Below are 19,510 nucleotides of genomic sequence, written 5' to 3' on the forward strand. Positions count from 1 at the left end.
CGTGGCGATTCCCTCGGGAGCCCCGGGAGTTTGAAGACGGAAGGGAGAAGCCCGCAGAGAGCATCAAAGGCTGAGGGGTGCTATAAAAGGAACCCGGGAGTTCTTTGAAAAGAATCTGTCATGCACCGAAATGCTTTCTGGAGAAGGTGCCATTATCTGCCTCCCCTTTTGCTCAGATAACAGGAGCCAGCAAGGACAGTACTGAAGTATCCCTCAGGGGCCTTTGGTCATTGTTCCTCTTTTCCCCTGCTCACCGCTATTTGCTGACCTTTCCAGAGAATCTCAGTCCCCCCAGTTCCAGCTGAGAAGACAGTTCTTAATAAAAAAAAAATAAAAAAATTAAAAAAAAAAGAAAAGAAAATTCTGCTGTTGGAATGGGAGGTGCTGCTTGCTTGCTGTGGTTCTTTTTGCTGTGAAATTTTGGAAAGTCTGCAGAAACAAAAAAATAATAATTAAAAAACCTCAAAAGCTCCCGGGATTAGGCAAGAAAAAAGGAACTTTTTTGCCAAAAAGAAGTAAATGAGAGGTGATAACTTATCCCTGATCCAGGACCTGGATGATTAAAATCTTCAAGTTGTAGGAAACAGCACTTCAACAAATAAACAAACATGAGGAGTAACTGTGGGATTCCGATATCACACAGAGACAGGTTTTAAAGGGAGCCAGAAACGGGTTCAGAATTTTGAGGCTGTATGATGCCTGAAGACCGAAGTACTGGGGGGCGCCCCTCAGGTGCCTTGGCGTCTACTCCTTTCATTCCTAAAACTACATACAGAAGAATTAAACGGTGTTTTAGTTTTCGGAAAGGTAGGTACATCATATGTTCATGTCCTTTTAAAATATCTTTCTGATTCTTTAAGGTCAGTTTACGCTCAGATAAAGTGGGAGTTTGGAAACCAAGAGCTTAAAACTGTACAAGAATGGTTTATGTGTGGTTTTGCTTGTCTATACTTATTTCTCGAGGCTCCTATTGATCTGTTTATTACTGTCTGTGACTGGGCCAAGTGGGCGGGGCTTAAAGAACGGTGGTCCTAAAGGGATCACCTTGACTGCTGGAGAACAAACAAGCTGGCCGGACCATGCCGAGGGGAGGGGCCGAGACTACCTTGGGCTTGTTCCCAGACTCAAATCAAGCAGCCATGTTGTTCCCACCTTGAACGGAGTCCCTCTCAAGTCTGTGCTCCCATCACATCGGTTTGGTTCTGGCTGCCTGCACTTGCCTCCCCTCCCCTACTGAGAAAACTGTAATAATCAGATTATCTGTAGTGACCCCTTTTCAGGAGGCTTTGAACCATATTGATTAACACTGATAAGAAATAGGAGTCACCTTGACTTTCCAAATATATCATAAGGTGGCATTGGGAAAGGGCAAAGATATGAAGGATCAGAAACAAGGGGTGGGAAAATATAAGTTTAGGATCAAGAAAAGAAACTAAGTATTTCAGAATTGATTTGTGTAGGGGGCATTGAAGGATACAACATAGGTAAAATGAAGTATTTCTATAAAATGTTTCTGTATCTACATATTTTAACATGTCCTTTTGTTTTAAAATGGGGATAATTAAATCAAATGATTATTTAAATTGGAACTAGGTAATTCTAATTTTAAAGTCACGTACTGTAACCTAATAATTTAATCAGGAGCTGACTTGAGTCCCATCTAAGGTTGTTCTTTCTCCCTTTTTTCTTTAATTTGCCCGCTACTAATCAACATTCTCTATCTAGTAATCAACAAAAAATAGAAGAGAAGAAAAACCGTATATTTAAAGCAAGATATAGTGGGAACTTTTTAAAACTAAACCTTGTTCCTTCTGAGTCTTTTCCTTTGAGCAGTTAATATCTGGCTATGATCATTATCATATATTATAAGCAAGGAATTATATATTATAAGCAAGGAATTCGGGTGTTAATTTATATTCCTCTCTCATCCACAAAGATAATGAAATGAGAGATACGTGTCTCATATTTTATAGATCTTTAGAGATTTCATGGTTACTGTAAGATTACATCATTGATAGAGAAATTGGCAGTGAGAGAAACTGAAAAAAGCTAGGGATTAATTGCTTAAAGGACATCCCCTCTTCTGGTTCCCCCACCACTCAGCAACTAAATTGGGTTTATCCAAACATGTAGAGAAGGTCTACTTTTCTAGGTTATTACTGCTCATTTGTAACATGAAATGTTCTGGGGACAATTAATTTATCTTCGAAATGCAGAGCAAAGTGTTTTTTACGTTTTCCACCTTCTCTCCTCTCATATTGGAATATAGCATGTCTTCAAGAATCCTGGCTAACACTGCTGTTCATTATGTCCTCTTCCCTCTCTCCTTAAATACCAATGAGGGAAGGCAGTGCTGCAAAAAATTCCCATGGGCTGGCAAATGCCAACCAGAGAGTGGGGAACAGCTTCCATCTATCATCTCCTGTGGGCTATTTTTAAACTATTGTCCTTGCCTCTGCAAAGTCTTAGTAATCTGAAGAATGTTCAGCATTTGAGTCAAGGATTAACAGATTTTTATTTTACAAAGCTGCATTCTGGTTACTGTCAGAACCGTAAAGGAGAAGAGGTGCAGGGGACATTCAGCTGTGTTAAGTTCCCTCTCCCTGCTCAACCACAGTTAGGCAGTGAGGCTCTGGGAAGGAAGGCACTGGGCTGAGGCTGGGCTGCGAGGCTGTTTCTGTGCCACACCAGCCGTTCTTTTCAGCGGCGGTGTGAAGCCCAGGGTGTTAGATCTTTATTCAAGGTCCTGCACTGAAAAGAATGGACTTTTCTTTCAATCCCGGGTTCCCAAACCATGCTACCTTAAGAAGATAGTGTCGTTTTGTGCTTTGTTTAATCCCCTGGGTGCTCCAGGAGTTCCAGAAGTGGACAGGGGTGTCTGAGTTCCTCTCCCAAGTCTGTTGGAGAGTATCCACTGAAGTCCTTTCAATGAAAGCAAAAGGGAGGGTGCAGGAAGCATGGAAAAGCACCCAGAAGTGAAAAATGGTAATGCGTCTGCTTTTCCTGATCCACATTTAAAACATTTTTTACTACTGTTATGGGTCGGCTGACAGAAGAGGCAGCTCAGCACTTCAGAATGGCCCTCAGAATGAAGAGGGGAACTCAGTTAAAGTTTCCAGAGGCCTGGTGGGATTGCAGCTTGCATGCTGTGCCTTTTGGAACTCACTGCTCTGAGTTCTTTTCTCTTACAGACCTCTTCTGTCCTTTACTGCCCTCTGTTTCTTTGTTTAGCTACTAATAAAGGTCTCCGGACATGTTTTCTCAGTGGTTTTAAAAATCTAGGCACTGTGAACCATCTATTAGGCAGGGCACTGGGGAGAGTGGTGCTTTGGATTTATGTTCTGGTGAGATAAAGTTTACAATGTGCTCTTTACCCTTTTGATTTTGAAGCTATATATTTTTTTACCTCCATAAGACTAATGTGTAATATACAGAGCCTAACCAATCTTTTGATTACTTGGAAGTGCATAACACTTTGGGTCCTGATGCCAGTGTTAATTTCTAGTCAGAATGGTCTGGCTGGTTTAAGATCATTGTGATCACAGGACATACTAAAGTAAAATTTTAAACCCTAACTTTACCTTGTCTTTTTCCTGAGTCATGCTCTTCTTGGAGATAAAGCATCATTAATTCCCCAGCGCTTTTTTTTTCCCCCCTAGACAGTAACTTAGTGGTCATGCCCCATTGCTTCTTCCTTCTTTATATACTCTCAGCTCCATTTCTACTTCCATCACCTTAGTTGTCTGTGCCTTTATGGCTTCATGCACACAGGGTACTTTAACCTTAGAAGTGGCTCTTCAAGACAGCATCCATCCTCACCTCTTTTCACCCCCAACATTGTTCACAAATTCCTGCAACACAGTTCATTTGTAAAGTGTCGTCCAGTTGGTATTCCTGAAACAGTACTAACAAGCAATGTTCCACGGCTTAGAAATTTTTCATGAGTCCCTATTGCTCCCAGGAGGATATCCCGTTTCATGCAACTATCAAGGGCTTCTAAGTAATTCCAACTATTTCCAATTCCCCAGACTATCCCCTCTTCCTCCCTGAACCCATCTCCTTTGACACCTCTTTGCTCTGTTCAGTGCCCCCTCTGCAGTGATGCTCTCTCTCCTCTGTAGTCTGTCCACGCTCTACACTGTCTTCAAGTCATTGTTGGCTCTCATTTCTTCATCATGCCTTCTCTGTTCACCTGTTATACTCTTTACTCTATAGCCCCTATATTTCTTATATGCTGCCACCTGGCCACCTTATCTTCATAGCTATTTTCAAGTGCTTTTATGCACATTTGTGATAAGAAATATATATTTGTACTTGTTTATTTCTTCTCAAAGTTAAGAATGGCAATGGGTCTATTCAATCCAGGATTCAAGATCTATTGCAGGCTGGTGAAGTATAGTATTATTACCTATCTTTTTCTGCTAGTTCATAGACAGTAGTGAATTAAAATAGAATATCTTTACAGAGGTGGTGGATAACACCAGCATTTTCTTTAAAGTTAATTTAAAGTATTCTGATCTGTCCTCAGAACCTATTTTTTCTCTGTATATGCAGATGGTATGTTTATAAGTGAAAATGTTAATACATTAAGTGATGGTTAACCTTAAAGCATAAAAAAGTTAATGTTGTATATGTTGTAGTCACATTTATCAAAATTGATTTGTCCAACAGAATGCTACTATCCAAATCCATATAATTTTAAATGGTGCTGTAAATGAGTAGCTCATTAATTCACATGTCAAAGTTTTACAGAGCATCTACCAAGTGATTTTGGGGGTGAGAAGGCAAACAAACAAGTTTCCTGGAATCTATGAGTTCACAGATTCCTTGAGTATAAAGAAACATATAAAATAAGTAATTACTTAATCTGTAATAAGCACTACAACAAATTATATACGAAGTCTGAGGAGTTTTTGAATAAAAGACTCACCATGGACTCATCTGGAAAAGCAGTGATTCATCTGAACTACATGAAATCAGATTTAGTCTTTCGAAATTTATGGAAAGACATTTTCTCTTACATGATCCTAAAAGAGTAGTCAGCATCCCTATGGGGAAAAACATGTCTGAATTGAATTAACATAACATAGTGGAAAAGGAAGGCTTTTAGAGTCATATAGACCTGTGTTTATACCCCAGATCTACCACTTTCTAGATATGTGACTTCAAGTCACCTAGCATCTCTGAGTCTATTTGTAGAAGGGAGATATCCTTGTGGAATATTTGTGAGTGTCAAATAAGAAAATACATGTAAATTGCATGGCTTGGTACCTGGATGTAAATGGTGAGTATAATTACTCTGCTGGTCTAAGAACAAGGCTATTGGGTCACTATTATCACATTATTACACTTACTTTTTTTTTTTCAGGCCTTTATTTTTCTCCCTCCTTCCCCAATCTGACTACAAGGAGAGTCAAGATTTTACCATATATTCATTGGTTATTATAGATTCTGAGCTTCTTGAATTAAAAGTTTTCTATCCATAGAAGGTTTGTTGGCTGCTTAGAAAGTGCTACTAACAGACTGAAGTAAGCTTTGGCTGTCTTTGTTTCTTAGTTGTGTACTAAATTGGTTGTCTTTTATTTTTATTTGTCCATTTACCATGGGCAAATGTTCATTTTTAATTGAAAATTATTACAATCCTGGTGACACCGTGACTTATTCTGTTAGCACAGTTGTAGTAAGCAGAAAGGATAAGTAAAAGCAAATTCTCTATATGGCTTAGCATGTAATCTATGGCATGGAAGGGACAGAGAACTCTGAAAAATAACTGATAATAGAAAATTTAAGTAGTAACTGAGAAGTTATCTAACTTCTGCCTTTTTCATCAACAAATCAAAGACTTTTTTGTTTTCACATTTTTATAGGAATCAGTGCCACAACCTGAGAAGTCTTGATAAGTTTCATTTTGCCTTGGAGTTAGTCATTTATTTCCTCTAATTGAGGAGGTGAAGTATTTTATTTTAATGCATGCATTAATTCTACAAATGTTTATGGAACACTCAATCCTTACCCACTTTGGTGTTAAGTTCCAGGGAGCAAGAGAGTTTACCAATGTGTCTTAATTCATTCAGGCTGCTATAACAAAATGCCACAGACTGGGTAGCTTCTAAAACAACAGAAATTTATTTCTATGGTTCTGGAGGTTGAAAGACTGAGATCAGGCCAGCATGATTAGGATCTGGTGAGAGCCCTCTTCTGGGTTGCTGACTGTCTACTTCTTGTTGTATTCCCAAGGGGCTGAAAGGGAAGGAGTGAGAGAGCTCTCTGGGGTCCCTTCTATGAAGATACTAATCCCACTCATGAGGGCCCTGCCCTCATGACCTAATCACCTCTCAAAGTCCCTACCTCCTAAAACCATTACCATAGGCATTAGATTTTCAACCTAGGAGTTTGGAAGGGACACAAACATTCAGACCGTGACACTATGGTAGACGGAGTATAAGCCTTGGAGTCTTTCATGTTCCCAGTTCAGTCCTTATGTCTGCAGTACTTTTGGAAATTTACCTAAACCTCCTTTAAGTTTATAGGATAAATATGTAGTATAAACTGTTATCCAATATCATTTATAACAGTAATAATAAATGTAAAATAATTGTTTTATTATAATAATTGTGAAAGTACAATCTTCTTTTGACTGGTGAGGTACTAGTCCAGTATGGCTAGGCATCTAAATAAACAATTACAAAGCAATATGTTTAGAAAGCAAAGAAGAAAATAGCAAGTTTTGTGTCTGGGATGGGGGTGAGGGAATGTTAGTAAGGACTTAACACAGGAGATGTTGTGAGTTGAATCTTGCACGATAAGTTTTCCTAGGCTGGTTCATGACAGCAGGACCTACCTCCTAGAAGGAGATGTGAAGATGTAGTAAGTCATAATACATATAGGAAACAACAAATAGTTCAGTATAGTTATTGAGTATGTTGTTTGTGAGGAAGCAGCAGTAATGAGCGTGGATATGGCACAGTGCCTGGCACAGAAAGGGTGCTACCTAAACATTTGTACTTTGAATAGTGGATGAAGAGGCAGAGATCAGATTGTGGAGACATTGTATTTCGTGAAAAGGAGTTTGGTTGGCCAGGGGGCACCATGGGAAGAAATGAAGCAAAAGAGAGGCATAATCTGATTTAAATATTATGAAGATCACTGTGGCAGCACTTGCCTGGCTTGGGAACCCAGCTCTATAAAAGTCACTTAAGAAATATTGAGGATTGAGATTGAAAAGAGTATTCTTGAAGGAAAGAATTACATAAGGTGTGAGAAGTGTCAGGAAGAAGAGTGAGATTGATAGCTTTAAAGGGAGTGAGCCATAAAGTAATGCGAAAATTTGGCTGCCAGTGATTTGGAAACTAGGTAGTTATTGGTAATTATAGAAAAAACTCTTTTAGTGGAATGAGGGTGTCAGAGGCCACATTGTAACAGGTTGACAAGAAGATAGAAAGTGATGAAATAGAAACAGAGTTATACTTAGTTGGGAATCAAGAAGCAGAGTGAATAAATACAAGGCACAGAGAGTCCAAAGATGTTTAGTTTGTATTTATTTATCTTTTAGGATGGGTAGAATTTGAGTATATTTTTTAGATCACACTCAATAACATCACAGGCTGCCTCTAGCTATTGAGTATATAAATCACATGTAAAGGAGAAACCTCGCAAATGCTGAAGATATGTAGATTTTCTTTATATTTTTTTCTCTCTCCTGTCTCTCCCTCCAGTTGAAACATCCTCCCACAGATATAATAAAATTACCTGTGCAATTTATTTTCTCAACCTAGTGGAAAGTCATGTCCTGAGTGATGCTTCATGACACCATCAATGTACTTCCAGGGGAAACATTCAGAAATTCCCAGGATGGTTCTGTTAGGGAATGTGAAACCTCTCTGAGAATTTAAATGGACAGAGCTGGAACTGTTTACAAGACTCACACCACAGGGAATATACTTGTTAATAATCTACTAATCAATGTGTCCTTTTCTCCATGCTGCTAGCTGGGGCTAGATCATGACCTTGTGCTTTTTTGTTATTTTAAAATTTGAAGTTTCACTGCTCCCTCAAAGAAAATTCTAACTAAAGCAGCTTTTAAAAAAGAATTCCCGGGATCCCTGGTGGCGCAGTGGTTGAGAGTCCGCCTGCCGATGCAGGGGACGCTGGTTCGTGCCCCGGTCCGGGAAGATCCCACATGCCGCGCAGCGGCTGGGTCCGTGAGCCATGGCCGCTGAGCCTGTGCGTCCGGAGCCTGTGCTCTGCAACCGGAGAGGCCACGACAGTGAGAGGCCCGCGTACCGCAAAAAAAGAAAAAAAAAAAAAAAAAAGAATTCCCCCCTACCTTTCTGTACAAAAAAACCATTCTCACACAGGAAGTTAACTCACCATCTACCTTTGTAAGTCAGAGATGTTTGGGACATTCTATTTCCAATGCTACAGAATGGGAAGTATACATCTAATCATTACCTAATTCTTGGCAAGACCAGAAAAATAGCAGAAAATTACTATTTTTCCCACAGGAATTTCTAAGTATGTGTACATACTGTCTACATTTTTAAACTCTTTTACATATTCCGTTGCTAAATAGGCATAGTTCTTTATATTAAGTAAATCATTTTGTTGTGCAAGATGCTGAGTTTTTTCCTTCTCCTTTTTTTCCCCCGACTTCCCTCCGAATTTGCAATTTTCTCAACAGAAATCACCACTCCTAGTGTGATGACAGGAATTGAGGCCAGAAAACTAGTAAGAGACATGTTTCTTCCTCTGTAACTCAATTTTCAGCCATTATGCCTACTAGGCAGTATTGTGTAATACACAGAGACTCTGAAATCCAACAGCCTTGATCAAATCCTGGCAACATCTTTTACCAGCCCTGTGACATGCAGCAAGTTACTTAATCGCTCTATGCTTCCATCTCGTCCTTAGTAAAATGGTGGTACCCACCTCATAGAATGCTGAGAGTTTTAAATGAGAGAAATGCAAGTAAACTTCTAGTACCCATGCCTGGCATACATAAATACAGCCTAGCTATTACCATTTTTTAGAGCACAGAAAAGATATGCTAATTTCTTCACTTTTAGAATGTATTAATATTTTAAATTACTAGGAAATGAGGACACATAATAATTGGGATTAAATAAAGTGGAAGAGGACAGGTATTCAGGAACAAGCAAAGATTTTTAAGCCTGACTAAATCTGGATATGGATTTCCATTCTGCCACTTGGTGCTGTGTAACTAACCTTAGGTGATTTATTTAATATCTCTGAGCCCAATTTCCTAAGGTATAAAATAGCTACCTTGTATATTTACTATGGAAACAAGAGAATATATGTCAAGGACTTAGTGCATATTAGGTACCTAATACATGAAAGGATATTAGGGCTTTTGGTTTTTAATTTCTTACTATACCTCTTAAGAAAATTCTTATCATATAGGCAAGCCTATATGTAACAAGGGGAGAAAAAAAAAAAAAAGAGTGCCCATCTAAAGCAAAAAGTACTGTGTCCTTTATAATATCCCTGAGTTTTGGGGAAAAAAGAAATCCTGAGAGTTTTAAGAAAAGAATGTTTGTTTTTCATTACTGCATAAAACCAAATCTTGGAAGTTTGGTTCTCATTTGTAGCGCTCATAGAGGTTGAACTGGAACATCTTTAGTAGATTTTCTGCTGGATTTAGGGAGAAACCTTATGTAATGTATCAGTCCAAAACAATAAGTGAAAAATCAGATATGTAAGATTTATTCCCAAATGTTAATATTATGTTTTAATATAAGCTATAAGTGCCTCTGAAAGGCTATCTCCTCAATTTTGGCAGGATAGAACCAAACATCCCAGGCAAATAAGCATCAAAGAACTCCAGGGAAAAAGATATGGTATTCTTCATTCATAACCAGTTTTCAAGCTTTGTTATTAAAATACTAGAAGAGCTTCCAAATCATTATCACCACTTCACACAGAAATGGGCATTGTTGCAAATAATCGAAAACCCAGTGAACGGTGACTTATACAGGGGCTTATTTTTCTAACATTGAAAAAAAAAATCTCCAAGGAGTTGCTGCTGGTATTGGGTCAGTGGTTCAGTGATTTCAGCCCCATTGTCTCTGTGAATCTTTCAGCCTTTCCCTCGTGACTGTTGCCTAATGGTCAAAAGATGACTTTTAGTCACAGGTAGCATGTCCAAGTTCAAGATGGAAAAAGTCATGATTGGCAATTTCAGCTATATATTTCTCTTTCATCAAGATAAACAAGTCTTCCTAGAGACTCCAGAAGACTCTTGGGAAGTGGGAGAAGTATTTAATTTTCCAGCCACGAAAATAAAAATAACAAGAGAAAATATCTGTTGAGTTAAGGGAAAATGTTTAACAAACCGTTATCGAGAAACTGCTTGTTCCAAAGTCTACAAACTAAGCTAATTCCTAATTCTGTTTTATATGCATTTGAATATTAATAACAGGTAACTCAATCTTTTTTCCTAGAAGGAATATATGGATACCATTAGTGCCAGATTTGATACCAGGTGTACAATAGTTTGGTTTGTTGTTGTGTTATTGTTTCTACCTAGGCTAAGAATATTCTCTTTGGTAGCAAGTATTTATTGCTTGGAATGTGATGGTTTTGCATTACTGAATCCATACATAAATTATTTTACAGATAGGGAGGTAAAGCATATATTCTTACTGTTAAATTCTGAACCTGATGTTTTTGAAATATTCCCCAAACATTCTGGAGTCTTACATAGTTTCAACATGCGACACTAATTTTTCTTCCCCTTTTATGAAAATCATTAGATCATTAAAGCCATCCCATCTGGAAACATTGGAATCACATTTGCTTTGGCTCTTTTTCTCCCTCTTTTCTCATTGGTTATCATTTTTCCAAGCTACCAACTGATAATAATATATTTTAGAGGCATTGTTTCTTAATCAGTGGGGTACCAAATGCATGCACCAAGAAATGCATCATTTGTAGGTAATTAAAAATCATTAAAAATCATTGATAAAACTGATCAAAATTGTTTTGATTTTTATTACCCCCATGTGCTGACAATTCTAGGCAATGTGTAATCATATATGCCTCCCTGTTAGGACAAACCACCATGACCCTGTCTCCTCACTTTTAGTATGAACTGCTTCATATTTCAAATACTTCTCTTTCCAATAAATTAATAGTTTAAGATTTTAAAGAGCCAACATTGTCTGAAATATTTTATGTGGATGAAAATTCTGCATTTCTTTTCGTGGTTTTATCCCTTTGATTATAATCATGGCATCATCTCTTGATTGAAAACAAAAGGTGAATAGAGACATGAATAATATTTAAACTAAATGAAAATTAGACATAAAGTTACACTTGTAACAGAAGTAGAATTTGACTATTATCTACAGAATATTTCTGTTTTTAAGTTTTTGAATACGTTTTTTCCCAAAAGGAAAAAATAAAAGAAAACCCAAAACTGAAATTATGTTTATTGCAATATTTCTTATTTCAAAGTGGATATCTCAAACTCCCTATTTCCATTTCAGTTTTGGGTTAAATATGGAATACAGGGAGAAAGGACAGCACAAGGTAAACCCTTTTCATTTGAAGAATTGTACATAAAGAATTTAATTCTGTAATAATGTTAAGTACCAGATGTGAAATGCTTGCTAGCATTCCAATCTTTGTTTTCCCTTTACATTGAGTTTTAAAAGAAAGCAAAAAAAGTGGGAAAAGATGAATTTCTCAAATTCATTGTGATCCTTTATTTCTCCAGGCATTTTTGGACAGAAACTGGAAGATACTGTCCGTTATGAGAAGAGATACGGACACCGTCTGGCTCCAATGTTGGTGGAGCAGTGTGTGGACTTTATCCGACAAAGGGGGCTGAAGGAAGAGGGTCTCTTCCGACTGCCGGGCCAGGCTAACCTTGTCAAGGAGCTGCAGGATGCCTTTGACTGTGGAGAGAAGCCATCCTTTGACAGGTAGATTTCAAGTTTTCACTAACCATCCTTCACTGAGACACTCAAACTCAACCAAAAGTTTGCAGTAAACTGAGATGACATAATCTTAATTGATGTTGTAACAGTTTAAAAGATGGATTATATGGCCTCACAAAGATGGACTGTTTTTAAGTTACAGAGTCAAAAATTTGATACTTTAGATTTTTCTGCCATACTCCCCCCCACCTTAAAACATTATTATTTATTCTTTTCCTTTGGCCCTAAATTAAAACTGTATTAAACTTTTACATCAGGAAAGTAAATTTTCAGAATAGGAGTCTTCTCTCTGATGTTTCTTTGAATTCTTTCAGCTAAGGGATATTAAAAGTGTTGATAAACAGAGATTGGGATATTGGCAATGTAATTAAAAGCATTATATTTTTAAATATATAGCTCCATCTTAATCTAAAATAGATTTGCAAGGAAACAAGGAGAAGTATATAGTATGGTGAAATTCAGGAAATAATGGAAGTTGCAGAGAAGAATGCATAAAGCATCCATAACTCCACTAACTGAGTTGAACACTGATAATATTTTGTAAATTATCTCCTCCTCTTCAATTTTTTTAATTCAGTAGAAAACAATAGTCATTTATCCTAATATTATTAACTCAACATTTGTAGCAGAGTTTTTTTCATATCAAGAGTTGAAAAATGCCCTTTTATTCCAGCATATTCTAACTTAACATCTGATCATTGGCAACCTCTGTAAGCATAATTTTTAATAACTATTTCACTCTATAGGTTTATTGTTCATAATTGCTTCAATAAATTTGGACATTTAAGTCGTGACTTTATTACTATTACAAGTAATGTTGTAGTGAGTATACATTGATATAAATATTTTCTGTTTTTGGATTATTTTTTCAGGAGAGATTCTCAGTATTGGATTTGTGGATAACAATAGTTTTGATACTTGAAAATTGCCTCCTTACGTAGTATTTCTCTTTGAAAGTATAGAATTATCGTGTGGATAGACAGATCTACAGGACAGATAGACAAGAAGACTCTTGAATACATTATACGAGATAAAGGAAGCATCATTGAGAGTATGGGCTTGTTCCAATCGAAAAAATTCATGGTAACTCATTTGATGCCCCTTTACTGGTCACATTAACAAAACCCCGAACAGTGATACAATCATGCTGGCAAGATGTGTTGAGGTAGGTGCCCTGATGGTGAGAGTACAGATCATCATAGTCTTTCTAAAGAAATTTGGTAATGTATTTCAAGACCCTTTAAGCAGGAAAGCCCAGTCCTAGAAAAAAATCAGATATATGGAAAAAACTGAAGCACAATGTTGCTTATTACAATTTCCATAATAGTGAAGAATGAACTCCAATCTATTATCTCTAGCAATAGACTGGTTAATATAATATAATAAAATGTTATTTACTTATTAAAATTTTGGGAAAACATAGATTAGATAATAAATGGAAAAATTAGACAGGATAAATTAATTGATCAAAATGCCACCTTTTTACAAAAAGTGTCACAGTTTATAAAGATTCATAAATTCCCTCTGAGAGAGAAAAATTAAATGTGGTGGTAAAGAAATGAATTCAAAACTAGGGTCAGAGAACAAATTTCAAAAATGCAGATATATTTTTGGTGTGGGAGCCACATGTCTTCTTATTCTATACTTAGAAAGAAAAAAAAGATCAGCAGCTCCATACTTCAGGCCTGTCTGCAAGATATAAACAATGGTTTATCTAAGAGAAATGTAATTTTTTGTTACAAAATTAGAAAAAAGTTTGTCAATGGGATCCTCAAAATAAAATATCAGATTATGGAATAAACAACATCCTATACAATGAACTCATGTGACATTGATAAATTTCAGTGGTCTTTTTCTTTACATTTATGTATGGCCTAAATATATGCAGATGACCTTAATAGCAAAGTTTACCTATTAAGAATTCTTTTGACACAGGCATTTAAAATTTGGTTCTTTTAACAGCTCTTTGCTAATATGTGCAATTTAGGGGGATATTTTAAATACTTAAGGATACTTATAAAAGATGTGCCCTGTAAGCAAAATTATTTCTCTGTAACTATAGGCTGACAATGAACTTTATATAAAATGTGATCCCAGTTAAGAAAAATGTATTTTTTTGTATAAAAATGCATCAGTTCATAGAGACTAAAGAAAATATAACAAAAGATAAACATTAATTTTGTGGAATAATGAATGACCTTCTCCCCTTTTTTATACTGTAAATTCAGTAACTATACATTACTTTTATAATCAGAAATTTAATCAGAAAGATCTTTAATTAATTTCATGCTGCACAAAAATTTCCTTATCTTTTGTTATTTTGTGAAGTGTAACTACAGAAACTCCCCATTTACTAGAAAATCTGTAAAAGAGAGTTACAGAGAGTATTTCAGCGTCAGAAACAATATGGTGACATTGCTAGTATGCTTTGAGAAAAAGGAGTGTCATTCGTTTCCTCAGTCATTCACTGGCTCAGGTTTCTACACTGGTGTATTAAACCACCCCAAAACTGTGTGGCATAAGCAAAAACAACCAATCATTTGTTTATAAATCAGCAATTTAGGCAGACCTTGGCAAGGATGTGCTCATTTCTCCAATACATAGTGTTGGTTCATGTAAATCAGTTAGGTCTGAAGGATCTAAGGTATGGCTTCACTCACATGTCCATAGCATTGTCTAAGGTGACTAAGGTAGCTGAAGGCTGCGTGGTCCTTTACCTCCCTCTCTCTCTCTCTCTCTCTGTCTCTGTCTGTCTGTCTGTCTCTCTCTGTAGTCTCACATCCAATAGTGTGTCTTTTCACGCAACTTTTATCTCTAGCAGATTAGTCAGACCAAGCGACATTAAGCCTCAGGGTTCTAAGAGAGTAAAGCTGGAAGCTTGTAAGCATTGCATTGATAAAAGCAAGTCACAAAACAGGGCCAGCCCAGATTTGGGGAAAGGGAAATAAACTCCAGAACTTAATGGAAAGAAGTGGCAAGCATATACAGAGAAGGAAAAATTTGTGGGACACTATTTTAGGAGAAAATCCCTATAGCTTTAAAGTCTAGAAATCAAGTGGAGTAAATTCCCCAACTTTGTTCTTTTTCAAGATTATTTTGTATATTCTAGGTCATTTGCATATCTGTAAAAAAGTTAGTATAAGTTTGTCAGTTTCTACAAAAAATCCTGTTGGGATTTTGATAGAAACTTCATTGAATCTAGAAATCTATTAATCTAGAAAAGTGACATCTTAAAAATATGAAATCTGCTAATCCTTGAACATAGCCCATCTCTACATGTCATTAGGACTTTTTGTATTTCAGCAATACAAATTGTATTGTATTTTTCATTGTAAGATCTTGCTCCATTTTGCTAAATTTATCCTTAACTATTTAATGTTTATAAATGCTCCTGTAAATAGTATTGTTTTTTATGTTTAATTTTCTAATTGCTTATCACTAGATTATACAAATATGATTTTTTATAGAGAGATTTTTCCTATAAACTTGGCAAATTTATTTATAAATGCTAGAGGGTCCTTCTCGATCCCTTAGGATTTTCTCTATGCATGATCTTGTTGACTGTATATAATGAGAGTATTATTTCTTCCTTTTCAATAAGCTTTGCATTCCTCCTTCTTGACTTTCTGTATTTGCTAAGAACTATTCTACAGTAGTAGGGAGTGGATATACTTTTTGTATATGTAGAGGGAAGTTTTTAGTCTTTTGCTATTACTCATGATGGTAGCTATAAGTTTTGTGTAGATGCCCTTTATCAGGTTTGAAAATGTTCTTATATTTCTAGTTTACTGACAATTTTAATAATGACAGACAATTGAATTTGATCAAATCCACTTTTTCTGCATTTATTGCAGAAACTATCTGGTTTGTCTGTTTTATTATGTTAATGAGGTGAATTTCAAATGTTAAACCAACTTTGCATTCTTAGGATAAACCACTTTTCGTTGTTATGTATTACTCTTTTAATATATTGACGTATCTGACTTGGAAATAACTTGTTGAGGATATTTGGACCCATATTCATCAGGGCTATTGACCTAGCAATTTCTTTTCTTGGAATGCTTTTGACTAGTTTTATTATCAAAGAAATTCTGGCCTCAAAAGTAGGCCAGAAAATGTTCCCTCAACCTCTATTTTCAGAAAAATTGTATGTAGTTTTTATTATTTCCTCCATAAATCTTGGGTAAAATTTACCAGTGACATCCTAGGAGGTGAGGTGAAAGAGGTTGATCCTGAATAGCCCAGTAGGTTATAATAAGAAATTTAGTTTTTATTCAAAGAGATATGGAAATCCATTGAAAGATATTTAACAAGCAAATAGAATAATTTTATTTACATGTTAAAAAGAAAAAGTCATTCTGTGAGGGGAAAACTAATATTTTCTACTACTCCACCCACAGAACACTTCTGACACCAAATGTGTGGGTTTTCCATAAGAAGCAATTCTCCAATTCTTGGTAGCCACCCACTGAGTGTCCTACGATTTAATCAATTCCGGCACTAACTGCCCAGAGTTAGTGCAGATCCCACAGGTTAAGGGCTCCTTTCCACAAGTCTGCCCCTCTCCTACTTCAGGAACCAATTACAAGTCCCAGGTTGCCACCTGTACTTCTGACCAACTAGCCATAAACCTGAGGTTCCTTAAGATCAGTCATTTGCTAGAATAGCTCACAGAACTCAGGATAACAGTTCAGTTACTAGATTACTGGTTTATTATGAAAGGATACAACTCAGGAACACAGATGAAAGATATGCACAGGGAGGAATGGGGTAGGGGCTCAGAGCTTCCATGCCCTCGACAGTCGTACCACCCTCCTAGCACTACGATGTGTTCACTAACCTAGAAGCTTTCCAAACCTCTTCAGTGAGGATATTTTTATGAAGGCTTCATTATATAGGCATGATTGATTAAACCCTTGGGCTAAAGTTCCAACCTTCTAATTACCTGATTGGTTTCTCTGGCAACAACCCTTCACTCACTGCACCCTCCATCATCCTTATGGGCTTTCTCAAGGATGCCTTAACATAAATTCAGGCATGGTTGAAAGGGGCTTGGTATGAATAACAAAGACTTTCCTTTCACCTTCCTCACTCCAGAATTATTTTAGGAACTGGGGATAAAAAACAAATATTATAACAAAAGTTGCTTCTATTACTCTTATAATTTAGGAAATGACAAGGGTTTTAGGAGCTCTGACCAGGAGCTAGGGATGAAAACCAAAATATATCATGGTATCACACTCTGGCAATCTGAATATGCTTGTTTTGACAAATAAATTGTTAAACTTGAGTCTTTCAGTAGTAGGGAGGCAGAAATAAAAATTACTGGATTCTGCTGATTTTCAAAAAAGGATTTCCAGATCCATGGACAGTGAAATAAAAAGAAAAGAGTAACGTATTTGTGGCCAAATGTAATTGTAAATTACATTCTTAGAGAATAAATAATCCATAATTTCCCAAGGAGAGTATATTATTTTTGGAAATGTGTACAAATAGAGTATTCTGCCCCATCTGCTTTTTTAGTTACTTGACTGAGTTTAAAATTTCTCATGACCACGTCCCAGTTCAGGTTTCAGTTTTGGGGATGTGAAGACAAACTGCCTGGGAACATTTTCTAGTTCAGGATAAGCTCACCAGTGTTCACCATCCAAATGATCTAAAGACGAATGTAAGTTAAAAAATGCAGATCGTGCATAATGTTTTGAGTAGATATTAGTATATAAAGCAAAGTACAGAAATTTTTCTTTGTGAAATATGTTAAAGAATGACAATGAATAAGTATTTTCTCTTATTCTAATAAAGCTTATATCTCACTAAAGGATCAACCAGATTTAGCTTTCATCTTTATGTTTATTAAAACCTGGAAAGAAATTCCTACAGGAATTCTGCAAAGATAATCTCTAATTTTAATATTATTCCTATTATTATTGTAGCTCTAACATTAAGCTCTAAAATTTGAATTTTAAAACAAACTTTTTAAATACCACTTTAAAATTATAAAAGTATAGTGTTATTAAAATTTAATGTAAATATTATTAAAATTGTATTTTAAATTATAACATTTTGTATACAATTTAGAATATAGAAGAATATAAGAAAGAAAGATGATTATTTCAAAATTAAACAACCCAGGGTTGAGAGTCCGCCTGCCGATGCAGGGGACACGGGTTCGTGCCCCGGTCCGGGAAGATCCCACATGCCGCGGAGCGGCTGGGCCCGTGAGCCATGGCCGCTGAGCCTGCACGTCCGGAGCCTGTGATCCGCAACGGGAGAGGCCACAGCAGTGAGAGGCCCACGTACCACAAAAAAAAAAAAAAAAAAAATTAAACAACCCAGAGAGCTCTTGCTATATATATAAATAAGTAGATATAGAGACTTAAATATAGAGATATATCTAAATACATATATATATATATATACACACACACAATTACTGGAATCACACAGTTTTTACATCTTGCTTCTCCTGTTAACATTACCTCATAAACAACTTTCCATGTCACTAAGTAGCTTTCGCAAACATGATTTCAGGGACAGTATAGTAATTCATATCCTTATATTGGTTTGTGTTACGGGAGAAGAGAAAGATGGTTTGAGAAAAAGAAATTAAAACATACACTAATTGAATTTAGAGAGATTGCAAGTGCATGTGCCAATTTTTATGAAACCATGCACTTTCTGCTCTTCTTTAATTATATCAAATGCTATTTTCCCAATTCTGAGGTTCAAGTTTGAGACTTTTATGTAGGCATGACTTAGCAGTTAGATGATGTATTCCCATAGACTCCATGACCAAGGTGAATTCTGAGAGAAAGGACACTCTCATTGACCTGAAAGAATTTATATTTAATCAGTTTATGTCAACTGTAAAACACAACAGACATTGGAGTTCCTAACCTTTCTTTTCTTCATTATTTCTGTTTATAAATGAAAAAATTAAAATATAACATTTTATATTAAACTTTCCCACTTTCAAGGGACAAAAATGAAATGCAGAATGTGTAAAATCAGATTAGAAGCAAAGTGTCTTTTCATTTCCAAAGCTCTCCGGATGGTATCAGCTGTCAAAGAAGACACAGTTTGGAAGAGCTGGGAAGGTAGGGTCAAAAATGGCCATGTGGGTGTCACCATCGTAACATTAATTGCTCAGCAACAAAATAACTATGCACTTACAACAAAGCATTCAAGAGCAAGGACAGAAGCCTGGAGAAGCCAGTGATTTTACACACTGTCCAAGAATCACATAAAACAGCTGCTGTCCGAGGTACCCCAGCTACCCTCCCTTATACTGAGCTCATTCTGTCCTTGTCCCTCCTCCTGTTCTCCTGTGTTTATTTTTCATTTGTTTTGGTGACTGACAGGATTACAAAACAAATTGCAAGTCTACAGAGATAAGATGAAAAAAAAAAAGCCTAAAATTTACAGGCAGAAAACCCAGACACATTTTAATTTTATCCTCTGGGTAGCAGTATAGCTTTGAGCATTACTGACCTGAGTTATAAAAAGTGAACTTGAAAGGGAGAGCACTATAGACACAGAAGAGACTCTTG

General features: G+C 36.3%; 1 protein-coding gene and 1 long non-coding RNA gene across 8 annotated transcripts in view; one reads left to right on the plus strand and one right to left on the minus strand.

The window, feature by feature from the left end:
• ARHGAP24 (Rho GTPase activating protein 24) overlaps positions 1-19,510 on the plus strand; it is a 771,354-nt gene that overhangs the window by 702,780 nt on the left and 49,064 nt on the right. For 5 of the 6 annotated variants that reach the window (XM_067035989.1, XM_059066405.2, XM_059066406.2 and 2 more), the window contains one exon: positions 11,738-11,945. In XM_067035989.1, the coding sequence (XP_066892090.1) occupies positions 11,738-11,945 (208 nt within the window). Of the gene's footprint in view, positions 1-540; positions 808-11,737; positions 11,946-19,510 lie in introns of those variants that run through there. The other variant, XM_067035991.1, reaches the window with a different exon arrangement.
• The window catches only part of LOC136794366 (uncharacterized), a 135,540-nt gene that overhangs the window by 95,522 nt on the left and 20,508 nt on the right, over positions 1-19,510 (minus strand). The window lies entirely within an intron of this gene.

Source organism: Kogia breviceps, chromosome 6 (genome assembly GCF_026419965.1).
Source record: "Kogia breviceps isolate mKogBre1 chromosome 6, mKogBre1 haplotype 1, whole genome shotgun sequence".
In the NCBI taxonomy this organism is placed as follows: domain Eukaryota; kingdom Metazoa; phylum Chordata; class Mammalia; order Artiodactyla; family Physeteridae; genus Kogia; species Kogia breviceps.